This window comes from Carica papaya, chromosome 7 (genome assembly GCF_054855325.1).
Source record: "Carica papaya isolate Zhongbai chromosome 7, ASM5485532v1, whole genome shotgun sequence".
Lineage (NCBI taxonomy): Eukaryota > Viridiplantae > Streptophyta > Magnoliopsida > Brassicales > Caricaceae > Carica > Carica papaya.
The window spans coordinates 28300851-28314178 of record NC_142315.1 but is presented as its reverse complement, the minus strand read 5'-3'; the positions used below and the strand labels follow the sequence as shown (position 1 = coordinate 28314178).

At 32.5% G+C, this 13328-nt stretch overlaps 2 protein-coding genes across 2 annotated transcripts; both read left to right on the top strand.

Annotated features, from left to right (window-relative positions):
- The first annotated feature begins 792 nt into the window (after positions 1 to 792).
- Positions 793 to 3279, top strand: SKIP1 (SKP1 interacting partner 1). The gene is made up of 2 exons (XM_022043667.2): positions 793 to 1190; positions 2417 to 3279. The coding sequence occupies exons 1-2, from the start codon at positions 841 to 843 to the stop codon at positions 2988 to 2990; spliced, it is 924 nt and encodes a 307-aa protein (XP_021899359.2). The 5' UTR covers positions 793 to 840; the 3' UTR covers positions 2991 to 3279.
- A 1551-nt stretch (positions 3280 to 4830) lies between these two features.
- Positions 4831 to 6559, top strand: LOC110815765 (shikimate O-hydroxycinnamoyltransferase-like). The gene is made up of 2 exons (XM_088207606.1): positions 4831 to 5354; positions 5502 to 6559. The coding sequence occupies exons 1-2, from the start codon at positions 4932 to 4934 to the stop codon at positions 6399 to 6401; spliced, it is 1323 nt and encodes a 440-aa protein (XP_088063732.1). The 5' UTR covers positions 4831 to 4931; the 3' UTR covers positions 6402 to 6559.
- The last annotated feature ends 6769 nt before the right edge of the window (positions 6560 to 13328 follow it).

Genomic DNA, 13328 nt, shown 5'->3' with positions numbered 1-13328 from the left:
CTTAGCTTACTAAAACTAATCATAATCAAGAAAAATAATTACTTATTTTATATTAAATTTTATATTATTTGTTTTAAAAAAATATTATCATGAACAAAAATATCAAAGGAGTATCACCCGTATACAAAATAAATTTACATATCAGTCACGTGATCGATAACTATTCTAATATCATTCTAATTTTTTATAACATGACCTAATAATATAAAATTTAAAATATTAACTCGTGTATTTTTAATTTTTTCGAAGCCTATTTTTATATTATTAAAAATTTTCATATTTTTTTACTTTCACACAATTCAAAAAATAGTAAGTAAAACTAAAAATAACGGTTTTTTTTTTTGCATATATCTGACTAAACCCATAATTTCTTATCAACAGCATCCGTAGTAACCCAATCTAACCCTAAATATTATAAACAACCGAATAATTGAGTAAGAGATGATCACATGATTGCTCGACACAATTGCAAAAATAACATATGTTAACCAAAATGTTGTCTTTGTCGCATAAGAAATTATATTATAATTTCAACGAGAGCATTTTATTTTAAAAAATATTCATAATTACGTAAAAATCTTATATTATTTTTTCGTAGTTAATCCAATATTTTACGATTCCTACATCACTATATAAGTATTATATTATAATATAGTTTTTATTATAATATTATAATATTTTATTTATTTATTATGAATGAGGATGTGTATTTAAAAATTTATTTGCCGATTTGTTGGATAAAGCGAGCGGCGAGTTTTGAATTGGCTTCGCGTGTCTTAATAGGCGCGGACTATAAAACCGCTTTTCCCAACATTTCGAGAAGCCGTATCAAAAAGGAGAATGGACGAGGGAGGAGAGACCGAGTCGGGACTCAGCGCGGGCTGGGACGAGTTGACTCACGAGTGCCTCGTCAACGTCCTCTCTCGACTCACCTTGGAGCAGAGATGGACGGGGGCCATGCTAGTCTGCAAATCGTGGCTGCAAGCCTGCAAAGATCCTTCCCTCCACTCGATCCTCGATCTCGAGACACACTTCGACTCGTCCGTTGAGTCTCCGCGATGGTGGACTCCTGCGTTCGAGAGGAGGATCGATTCGGTTATTCGATCTGTCGTCAATTGGAGCAACGGCGGTCTCGTCAAGATCCGCTCGAGGCACTGCTCCGATCGTTCTCTCTCCTACGCTGCAGAAAGGTACGCTATACGTCAAATACCTAGGAATATGCTCGTTACATATACTTTGATTGCATATATTTGTATTTTCTCTGCATATACATATGGATTTTTGTTTTTAGTTGCTCGCATCATTTTGTGTATAAACAAAATCTCTATTTCAGCAAATAAACTGTAGTTGCTGTAAAAACAAAATCTCTTAAGATTTTGAAGGGTCCTTTAATTTTGTTTATTTAGTGGTTTTAATTGTCTGTACGCCTTGTGCGTTCTTATATGTAAGCAAGGGTTGGAACTAATAAAGCTAAGCGGAATTTTCGATTGAGATTTCGGACCTTGGTAATTTTAATTGAGTTTTGGGAAGTAATTTAGGTCGAAATTATCCATTATATGGGCAAAAAAGTCAACTAATGAAACGAACGTTCCAGGTAGTGCATCTTGTAACTTAAGAGAAATTCGATTTGTATGGTGCTTTAGTTTTAGAAATATGGTAAAAATTTTGTATTAGAATGTAAAACACCTGTTAGTAGTGCTAATTAATATAATAACTTAGTACATAATATAGTGACTTGATGCAAAATGAAGTGAGTTAACCAACTTACGAGGAAATTACATAACGAAGATTCGAAGAAGACCCATGGAGCTCAAGTTAACTATTGTTATACGGAAGCCCGCTTCCATAATCCTTTAACTATGATATTTTGCTTCTGAATATTGGATGGACGATTGGAAGTTGGTAGATTTCAGAAAAAGTGATATTCAAGGTAAAGGCAGATATTTAGTCTTAATGTCTTACCGAGGATGTTCGGAACTTGAAGCTTTCTACTAACAATCCTTTTCTGAATAGCAGTGGGATGTTACATAGTCATACCACTATTCTTTTAGCACTTATCCATAACTTTGTAAAAAACATTGCTAACCTACTAGACCTGTGCTCCCGTCTGCAGTGGTTACAAGCAGTTTTGATATATTAATAGTAATTGTGGGGGAAAAGAACTATAATGCGTATATTATTCAAACAAAATACATAAATTTGTTCAATGTTGCATTTTGGGTGGAAAATCGATGCAAGTTTATAAAGTATCGTACTAAACTGATAATATCTTAGCTTTGCTTTTGTTGCATATTTTTCCTTTTTCCATGTTGCTTAAATATTTTATTCATTTTGCTTTTTCCTTAATTGCATTTCGAGTTTTGGATTTTGCCGTAAAATTGTGTAAAATACATGTATTCTCCTGTTGTATTTGTAGGTGCCCAAATCTTGAGGTACTCTCAATTAAGAGCTGTCCAAATGTTACTGATGTATCCATGGCTAAGATAGCTTTTAGGTGCTCCAAGCTTAGGGAACTTGATATCAGCTTCTGCTATGAAATCTCTCATGAGTCCCTATTGATGATGGGGGGGAACTGCCAAAATCTAAAGATTCTTAAGCGCAACTTGCTGAATCACTTAGATCCTTCTGAGCACGTTGGAGTTGTCCCTTGTGATTATTTGAACGCTTGCCCTCAGGATGGGAACTCAGAGGCCAGTGCGATTGGGAAGTCTATGCCTCATCTGGAGCACCTTGAGCTTCGTTTCTCCAAATTATCCGCAAAAGGTCTTGCTTTAATCTGTGAAGGCTGCCAGAATTTGAAATATTTGGATTTGTTTGGATGCCAAAACTTGACAAATCGTGAAATTGACAATGCTTCATCGAATATGAATAATCTCAAGGAAGTTAAGAAGCCGAATTTCTTTATTCCCAGGTCAGCCTTTCATACGGACAGATACGATCATTGGAGATTGTATGATGAGCGATTCCAGACAGATGCTTTTAGATTTTGACAAGGGAGTCACAGTAAGCTATACAAAGGTTTATGACTAAAGCTAGTTAATTAGAGTAAATATTATATATATATATATACATATCAGTTAATATGTCTGTTGCCTATCTACTCTCATCATGATTCCTGGCAATGATTCTTTTGTTTAAGATCATGCCCATGTTGCTTTCGCTGTTTAGCTTTAGGAATGTGCTGCAATCCTTTCCGGATGATCCATTTCTCCTTTACATTTGTGTTCCTTTGGTAAAATTTTGCCATTCTAGATTGTAAAAGTGGGTTTTTAACAAAAATTGTTGCTATATTTCACCATAGATCAAATCTTAAGCTTTCTACCCAAAGGCAGGGCAGTCAGTATGAAATAAATTTTACTTCACCGTGTATACAGAGTGTGTTGTGAAATTCATTTGTGAATTTCATCTGCAAGTAGATAAATGACGGAATTCTATCGTTATAAAAAAACCCAATTGAATATAAATTTTTGAATGAAATTTAGAAAGCTAGTTTCTTCTTTATTGGGCTGAGAATGGGTTGGGCCTTTAGAAAACTAGAGAAATTGCCTTATTTCGTCGAACAGAAATTCCGAAACTTGCCTTTAAGAGACTGAACAATAATTTCAACCTCCAAAAACGTTTTACGTGAAGAAAACAAAATCTTCACACGTTCTTTGGACCTTCTTTTCTTTTTTTTTTTTTGGTTATTCGTTTTCAGGATAATCTCCTACGGAGTGTATGGTCCTGGGGCTGGCCACGTAGGAGTCCCACGGGAGTGGGAGTTGTCCTAGAGAAAACGAAGGAGGAAATTGCATTGTATGAACCCATAACTGCAAAAAATGGAAAGTTGGTCGTGGGTCGGTCGACAGATGAACTTAATGTTATTGGTCCTACACTCAATTATAGTGTTTTACTCTTTCCAATAAAATAAGATCGGATCGGTGCAATCAAGCGTTTGTTACCGTAGAATTATTAAGTCCGTATTCGACACGTTTATTGCGGAAAAAATAAATACTACGTTGACATGTAGTCTCTATTCATATGTTGAAATGTCGAATGATTTTTAATAATTTTTCACTGAAGTTATTATTAGTATTTATTAGTTCAAAATGTGTACGACATTTTTTTAATTTTTTTAAATTTTTATATCAGGAGTATTATTTTGTTAAAGTAAATACGTCTCTCCTTATAAATTATATAATTAAAATTTAAAATTTTTAATTAAAAATTTATAATAAAAATGAAAAATTAATGATTAACGCAGTAGAACATTCTGTTCATCGCGAGCGATAGTAGTAAGTACAAATCTTCGAGAGGCCTGGATGTTGCCACGTAGACACGTAGAGCGTCATGGTGCAGCATGAAGGGTGACCGCGTGGGAGAATTGCAGCCGCTGAAACAGTGAGGGCCCACACAAATTAATCAAGTCCCACCAACCTCCCACAACTTGTAACCGGCAGAATTCAATGTCGTTTGAAAAATAAATTAATGTTTAAATTATTTTATTTTTATATAAAATTAACGTAGTATTTAATATTTATTTGTATTGTTAAAATTAAAACAAATTAAGTTTGTAGTTAACACTAAATTATGAAACCCATTTGCGGCGTAATATTAATTAATATTTTAATTTCCAACAGTAAATCACGTTTTTCGCCTCTGTAATTATTTAATTACACACACAGAATTGTACGTAATAATAAGTACGAAATTCTGGGGGCTAATTTGAGGAGGAGGTTGGATTAGTAGGGAGTAAATTCTCCAAATTTTATTCTATTTCTTTTTCAAGGTTTAAATATATTTTTGGTAAAATCAATTAAATGCCCAACCGTACACAAAATCCAATCCCCGTTTGACAGGTTGATGTTAAATTAGTTATTATAAAAAAAATACAGCCTGCCATTTTTGTTTGTCCCGCAACTCCCAAGCCCTTACCAATTTCGGCAGCTCAGATGAAGATCGAAGTGAAGGCCACGAGCATTGTAAAGCCGGCGGAGCCAACTCCCAGACACAATCTGTGGGTCTCCAACCTTGATTTAGTCCACGTAAGGATTCATATGACGACTCTGCATTTCTACAAACGCATTGATAATGGCGGCTCGGATTTCTTCGACTCAGGCGTGCTGAAGAGAGCTCTGAGCGAGGTTCTGGTCCCGTTTTACCCGGTCGCCGGGAGACTTGGAAGAGATAAGAATGGTAGGGTTGAGATAGTGTGTAATGAAGATGGAGTTCTGTTTGTGGAGGCCGAGTCGGACTGTGTTATTGACGAACTGGGTGAGTCGATTCAGACTTCTCCACTTCCTCAACTCGTTCCCCCCGGCGATGATGGTGATTTGAATCTCGACATTTCTTCTTTCCCTCTTCTTCTGGTTCAGGTTTATTCACTTCTTTTTTTTTAGTTAATTTTTTTTTTTTTAATTTTTTTATGCCCATGCATATTTTATCCCTTATATCACCGACCTGTCACTCTAATATTTCCGCATTCAGTCTTACATGTATTCACGCATAAGTGTTGTGTGCAGTTGACGCGTTTCAAGTGCGGAGGGGTTTGCCTGGGGATCGGCTTGCACCACATACCTGTTGACGGTATTTCCGCCATGCAAATCATCAATTCATGGGCTGACGTGGCACGAGGCCTCCCTATCACCATCACGCCCTTTATTGACCGTACAATCCTACGCGCCCGGGACCCACCTTCTCCCACTTTTAACCACCCAGAATACGATCCACCTCCTTCCCTAATTACCGCTAAACAAATCGATCAATTCCAGTCTAATTCCACGTTTGTCGTCAGTGTCACGCGTGACCACCTCCAGCGTTTAAAGGCCCGAGCCATCGACGGCGGTAATAAAGCCAAGTACTACACCACCTACGAGATCTTCGTAGCGCACACGTGGCGCTGCGTCAGCAAAGCACGTGGACTCGCCGCTAACCAAGCAACGAGGGTCCACGTGGCAGTAAACGGACGGTCGCGATTGTTCCCTCCTCTCCCGGAAGGTTATGTCGGCAACGTGATTTTTCACATGAACATTCCTGCTTTGGCGTGTGAGCTCGAATCGGAGCATTTGTCGGATACGGTTCAGAGGATTCATGGAGCGATAAAGAAGATGGACGACGGGTACATGAAATCAGCGCTCGATTACTTGGAACTGCACCCGAATCTTGACGCTCTGGTGCCGAAGAAGGGGAACGAGATATATAGGAACCCGAATTTAAGTATCGTGAGCTGGAACCGGTTGCCGATGGACTCCGACTTCGGGTGGGGTCCGGCGATGTACGTCCGACCCGCAAGCATTTATACGGAAGGTAAAGGTTACTTGCTGGCCAGCCCAAGAAACGACGAGAGGGGTTTCCTGTCGCTGGTTTTATGTCTGGAAACCCGCCACGTCCAGGATTTCAAGAAGCTTTTTTATGACGTCTAAATTTAAATTCAATTCTTTTTTGAAAAATAATAATTAATAAAAAAAAAGCCATGAATAAAGATGCTTGCATGCATGTTTGTGCTACGAGTTTATCAGAAAGAGAGTTTGATATTGTATTATTCTTTTTTAAAATTAAATTTAATTTTATTTACATATCATTTTTTTACAGTCTTCGAATTTTAAGTTTAATATTTATAGAAAAATATTTTACAAATATATAATTCTTACGTGCTTTTATAAATAAATACATGCATAAATCCATATAAATTATGAAAAATGAAATATACTGTCCCGTTTACACATGTAGGAGTTCTAATAGTTATATATATGATTAATGACCATTTAAAAAAGATTAAAAAAAAAAATCCATCTCTTACATTAAAAAAAATATATTTTTCAAGTCTTGTAATTGAAAAGTAGTAAAGGAAATTTGAGCTTATAAACATACGATGAGTCTGCTAAATATAATTTTTTGGCACGAGGAACATTAGTACCAACTCTTGCTCGGGTGGAATAGTTATCTTTATTAAGAAGATTCGAAACAAAAATGGCTTCTCTATATTTCAAAGCATATAAAAAAGAATTGTGAGATTCGTTTATATTGTTTTAGTTTAAAATTTTAATGGTAGAGTTTGTTCAAATCCTTCGACCACGGGGGGATAAGTGTTGACAAAAGCTTGAAAAATTGAGGTTAATACTCCAGGAGTATGTAAAGGTTCTACAAACTCGCTCATTTTATTGATTTGATATGAATATATATATACACAATATAAAAGATAAATGACTAAAAATTCGTCTAGCAAATCTTTTAAAATCGTTTATATTTAATTTTTTTTATATGGACAGGCTGCTAAAATCGAAAATCAGTTCAATGTTTAAGGAAAGCTATATCATACTTTTGTTATCCATAACTTGACAAGTGATAATATAATAAATTATTTTGAAATTTAATATAAAAACATATATAGTGGATTTAGTAATGTATTAAAGATGACAATTACTATCATTTATAGATATTAAATTATCAAATTTTAATGGTTAAAATGACAACTACTAAATTTTTTGTCAAGCACATTTCTTATTTATTTTCTATAATATTTTCATTCTATAATTAAATTAACCATAAATTGAAAAAAGAACCTATACATTTTTTTTTAATTTGTTGATAATGTAAATTTATAAGTTGAAAAAAAAATGTGTTATTTTTGTTAAAAATAAAATATTTGAACTTATAGTTTATATAAAATAAAAATATATATTAAGTATTCAATAAGGTAAAACTTTATTTTGTTGTAATTGTTGGAACTTAAAGCGAAAATAAAAATAAACTCAAAAAAAGAGAGAAAAAAAATTGTATATTTATATAAATTTTTAACTGACTAATTTTTAAATAAATAAATTACAGTAAAAAAATAAACTTGAATTTGTTATAAATTAAGTTCATCAATTATTATCTTCCTACTTTGATAAATAAAGTATTTATTACTTATTAATTTTTTAAATAATAGATAATTAAAATTAACTTAGAATTTTAATTAAAAATATATATTTAAATATATATATATATATTATTACATGAAAAACAGGTGGTAGAGGATATTTGTGTTGGTTATGCATCCAGCCCAAAAGGAAAAAAAAAAAGGGGGGGGGGGGGGAATAAGTAATTTATAATAAAAGAAAAAAAAGGGGAATTAGGGCTGCAGTTTATTGGGTATATATATATATATGTGTGTGTGTGTGTGTTATATAGGAAAAAAAAACAGAGAGTTAGAGAGAAATTAGAGCAGGGTGTGGGCAAGAGGAGAAAAGAAAGAAGAGAACTTGTGTATATGTACACACACACACATATATATATAAGTTTAGTGGCTACCAAGAACACACACACACATATATATATATATATATACAAGTTGAGTGGCTACCAAGAGAAAAGAAAAAGTGGTTTTCATTCTCTTTATTGGGTATATATATATATGTGTGTGTGTTATATAGGAAAAAAAAATAAAGAGTTAGAGAGAAATTAGAGCAGGGTGTGGGCAAGAGGAGAAAAGAAAGAAGAGAACTTGTGTATATGTACACACACACACACATATATATATATATACAAGTTTAGTGGCTACCAATAACACACACACACACACACACACATATATATATATATATACAAGTTTAGTGGCTACCAAGAGAAAAGAAAAAGTGGTTTTCATTCTCCTTTTTTGGTGACATTATCTCCTACATCAACAATTTCTTCTTTTTCTCATAAAAATTTAAATTTGATTTTGTTTACCTTTCTCTTTTTCTCTACAAAGAAAATTTTATTTTTCATGTTTTGATTTTAACTCTTGGTGTATTATCTTATATTTTATTAATAGTGAATTTGATTCAGAACTTGACTCGTATTTTTTTTTTCTTTACACTAAAGAGTTTTTCACGTAAAATTCTGTATCTATTTAATTTTTCAATTATTATCTGCTTATTATTTTTTGTTCTGTTGTACATCAATTTGGCTTAAAGTTATGTTTATTAATTTATGATAATTAATTTATGATTAACTTAATTTACATAATTAATTTTATCTCTGTTCGGGACCCAGCAAATGATATCAAAAATTGGTTAACTAGTTTGTTGATTGATTTGTGATATGCAATAAATTATATAAATTAGGATGACAGAATTTACTGGTACTATAATAAAATTGTCTTCTTTAAATTATTTAATTTGAAAGACGAAGATGGAGGATCCTCTTTATTGCAAAGATCTGTATGATCCTATTAAATTATGAAATGTCAAGCCAACTAGAAAATCAGAATATGATTAGGAGAAAATGCATAGGAAAGCTATCGGGACTATTCAACAATGGGTGGATATCCGTATCTATCACTATATAAGTAAAGAAGTCAATGCACAGGATTTGTGAAAAAAATTAGAGAATATGTAAGAGAAAAAATGTTGAAAATAAAGTTTTTATTATCAGAAAATTGGTGAATCTGAAGCTGTGAGATGGACAGTCAATAGCAGAATAGTTAAGTGAGTTCCAAGATCTGATAAATTAATTGAATAATATGAAATTAACCTTAAATGATGAAATGCATACATTATTACTTTTGAGTTCGTTGCTAAATAGTTGAGAAACCTTGATGGCTTATTACAAAAGTAAGGGGAACAGAAGTAAGAATACGAGCATTAATACCTCACAAACCCTTGTTACAAAGAGCAGGGATAGAAGTTAAAGTAGAGATCATAAAGAATGCAATAAAAGAAGATTTAATTATTATCATTGTGGCAAGGAAGGACATATGAAACAAAACTGCAGAATTTAGAAAAGAGAACAAATAATCATAAAAATGCAGATGATCAGAATATCACAACAGCTGTAACTAATAATGAATAACTAGTTGTACTTTCATTTATTGAATATCATGATCATGTCATTGATCTTGATACTGAGTGGCTTGTTGATTCAATAACATCTTACCATGTTACACCCAGAAAGGATGCATTTACAATGTATAAAACAGAAAACTTTGGCATAGTAAAAATGAGTAATACCAGTTATTCAGATATTGGTAATATTTGTGTGCAAACAAATGTTGGTTGCACATTGACTGTGAAAAATGTGCGACATGTGCCTGATTTATGCTTAAATCTGATTTCTACAAACGCTTTTGATTTAGATAGTTATTACAATCTATTTGGTAGTAGAAAATAGAAACTCACTAAAGGTTCAATTGTAGTTGTTAGTGGCAGATTGTGTTATACACTTTACAAGACTCAGATTAATACTATTAAAGGTATATTGAATACAGTTGAAGATGATGTTTCACCAGACTTGTGGCATAAGAGGCTGGCTCACATGAGTGAGAAGTGGTTGCAGATTTTATGAAAGAAGTCCCTTATTCCCTTTGCAAAAGAAAATAATATAGAATTGTATGTATGATAAATAATATAGAATTTCTTTTACTAGCTCATCTGAAAATTATGTAGAATATTCTAAAATTAGTTTACTATGATATGTGTGGTCCTATTGATGTAGAAACCTTAGGAGGTAGCAGATATTTTCTTACTTTTATTGATGATGTTTCACGAAAGGTTTGGGTGTCTATGTTGAAAATAAAAGACCAGGTTCTTCATTATTTTAAGCAATTTTATCTCATGGTGGAAAGAGAGAAAGGAACTTCCTTGAAATATCCTCATAGTAACAATGGTGGTGAATACACTTCAAAAAATTTGAGAATTATTGCCTACAACATGGAATTAGACATGAGAAGATGATGTCTGGTACTCAGCATAATGCGATAGCTGAAAGAACAAATTGAACTCTCCTTGAAAATGTTAGATGTATGTTAAAAATGGCTAATTTATCATATTTATTTTGGGGTGAAGCACTCTACACTATCTGCTACTTGATGAATTGATCTCCATCAGCTCCTTTAGATTTTGATATTCGTACAATAGTATAGTCCGGGAAAGACATCAATTATTCTCACTTGAAAGTATTTACTTGCAAGGTATTTATGCATGTACTTAAGGAGCAGAGACAGAAGCTTGATGATAGAACAGTTTCATGTGTTCTTCTGGGTTATGGAGATACAAAGTTTGGGTACATATTATGGAATCTAGTAAAGAAGAAAGTTATCAGGTCCATATATGTAATTTTTGATGAGCACAATACCTGTTGACTTTGAGACATCAAAGAGGATTATAAGTGATGAAATTTCTCTACCTGCACTAGTTTCCTCTTCGATCAGAGATGTCATAGATGAGGGACAGTTACATAATGATCAAGGATTTGATAATATATCAGCACTAGATGATGTTGAGTAAGGGGAGTGCCCCTTACGTCCCAGGTTATAGAAAAATCTCAACTTTAAAGATCGACTAGAATACATTATCCTTCTACTAGATATCTCAGTTCTGAGTATATTACAGTTACTCAAAAGAGGGAACCAGAAAGCTTTCAAAAAGTTCAGAACCATTAAGAAAAGACTGAATGGTTGAAAGAAATGGAAGAAAAAATGAGCTCTTTGAAGAATAATAATATATATGAGTTAGTTGAACTTCCAAAATACAAAAAAACTTTGAAAAATAAGTGGGTATATAACCTTAAGATGGACGATGAGAAGCTAGTGAATTATAAGGCTCGTTTGGTAGTAAAGGGTTTCAATCAGAAAAAAAAAGAATTGACTTTAATGAGATATTTTCTCTTGTTGTGAAGATGAGCTCCATTCGAATAATTCTTGGTTTGATTGCTAGTTTAGATCTTGAACTGGAATAACTGGATGTAAAAACAACATTCCTTCGTGGTGATTTGAAAGAAGAAACCTACATAGATCAACAAGAGGGATTTGAAGTTAAAGGAAAAGAACACATGGTTTGCAGGTTGAAAAAGAGTTTGTATGGATTGAAACAAACTCTGAGACAGTGGTACAAAAATTTGATTCTTTCATGGTCAATCATGGCTACACTAGAATAAATGCAGATCATTGTGTGTACTTCAGGACATTCCCAGATTATAAGTTTGTCATTTTATTGTTTTATGTTGATGATATGTTGATAATAGGATAAGACACTTTAGATATTAGTGGTTTGAAAAAAGAATTGTTTGACTCTTTTGATATGAAAGATTTAGGACCAACAAGTCAAATTTTTGGTATGCAGATTACTCGTGACAGGAAAGCTAAAATGTTATAGTTGCCACAAAAAATGTATGTTGAGCAGGTTCTAAACAGATTTCATATAAAGAATACTAAGCTAGTTAGCATACCACTTGCTAGTCACTTCACACTTAGTAAGAAATTATGTTTTGCTACTCAATAAGAAAAAGAAGAAATGTCAGTTGTTCCTTACTCTTTTACAACTGAGAGTTTAATATATGTTATGGTTTACACTCGATCAGATATTGCTCATGCTATTGATTTGGTAAGCTGATTTCTTTATAATCCTGGTAAGAGTCATTGGGAGCAGTAAAATGAATTTTCATATATCTAAGAGGTACTTTTAAGATGTATTTATGTTTTGGAGATTCAGAACCAATTCTAGAAAGATATGCAGATGCAGATATGGTAGGTGACATTGATAGCAATAAGTTTACTTCAGAATATGTGTTTACTTTTGCAGGGGGAGCTACATTATGACAGTCTAAATTGCACAAATGTATTGCCCTATTTACAACTGAGGCAGAGTATGCAGTTTTAATTAAAATAGGTAAAGAAATGCTCTGGATGAAAAGATTTCTCAAAGAGTTGGATTTAAAATAAGATAAGTATGTAATAAATTATGATAGTCAAAGTACTCTAAATTTGAGTAAGAATGTCATATATCATTGTCGTACTAAACATATTGATATGAGATACCATTGAATACGAAATGTGATAAATAATAAAGATATATTATTAAAAAAATTTATACTGATAAAAATTCAACTAACATGTTGAGCAATGTACGGTGGACATCTCTTCATGTATTGGAGGGAGAGATTGTTGGTTATGTATCCGGTCCAAAAGAAAAAGAATGGGTAAATAAATAATTTAAAAGAAAATAAAAAAAAGGGGAATTAAGGCTGCAATATATTGGGTATATATATATATATGTGTGTGTGTGTGGTGCATAAAAATAAAAAAAAAAGAGTTCGAGTGAATTTAATTCAAAATTTTAACTGTTATTTTTTTACATTAAAAAATGTTTCACATAAAATTTTATATTTATTTAATTTTTTAATTATTATCTAAATATTATTACTCCTTTATTCATCAATTTAATTATAATTATTAATTTCTACTAATTAATTTAAAATTAACTTAATTTATACAACTAATTTTATTTTAATTCGAAATCCAATAATTTGAACCCTCTCGGCATTTATTTAATTTGAGTTGTTTCCGAGCATACCTGATAAACATATATATATATATATGTGTGTGTGGAATA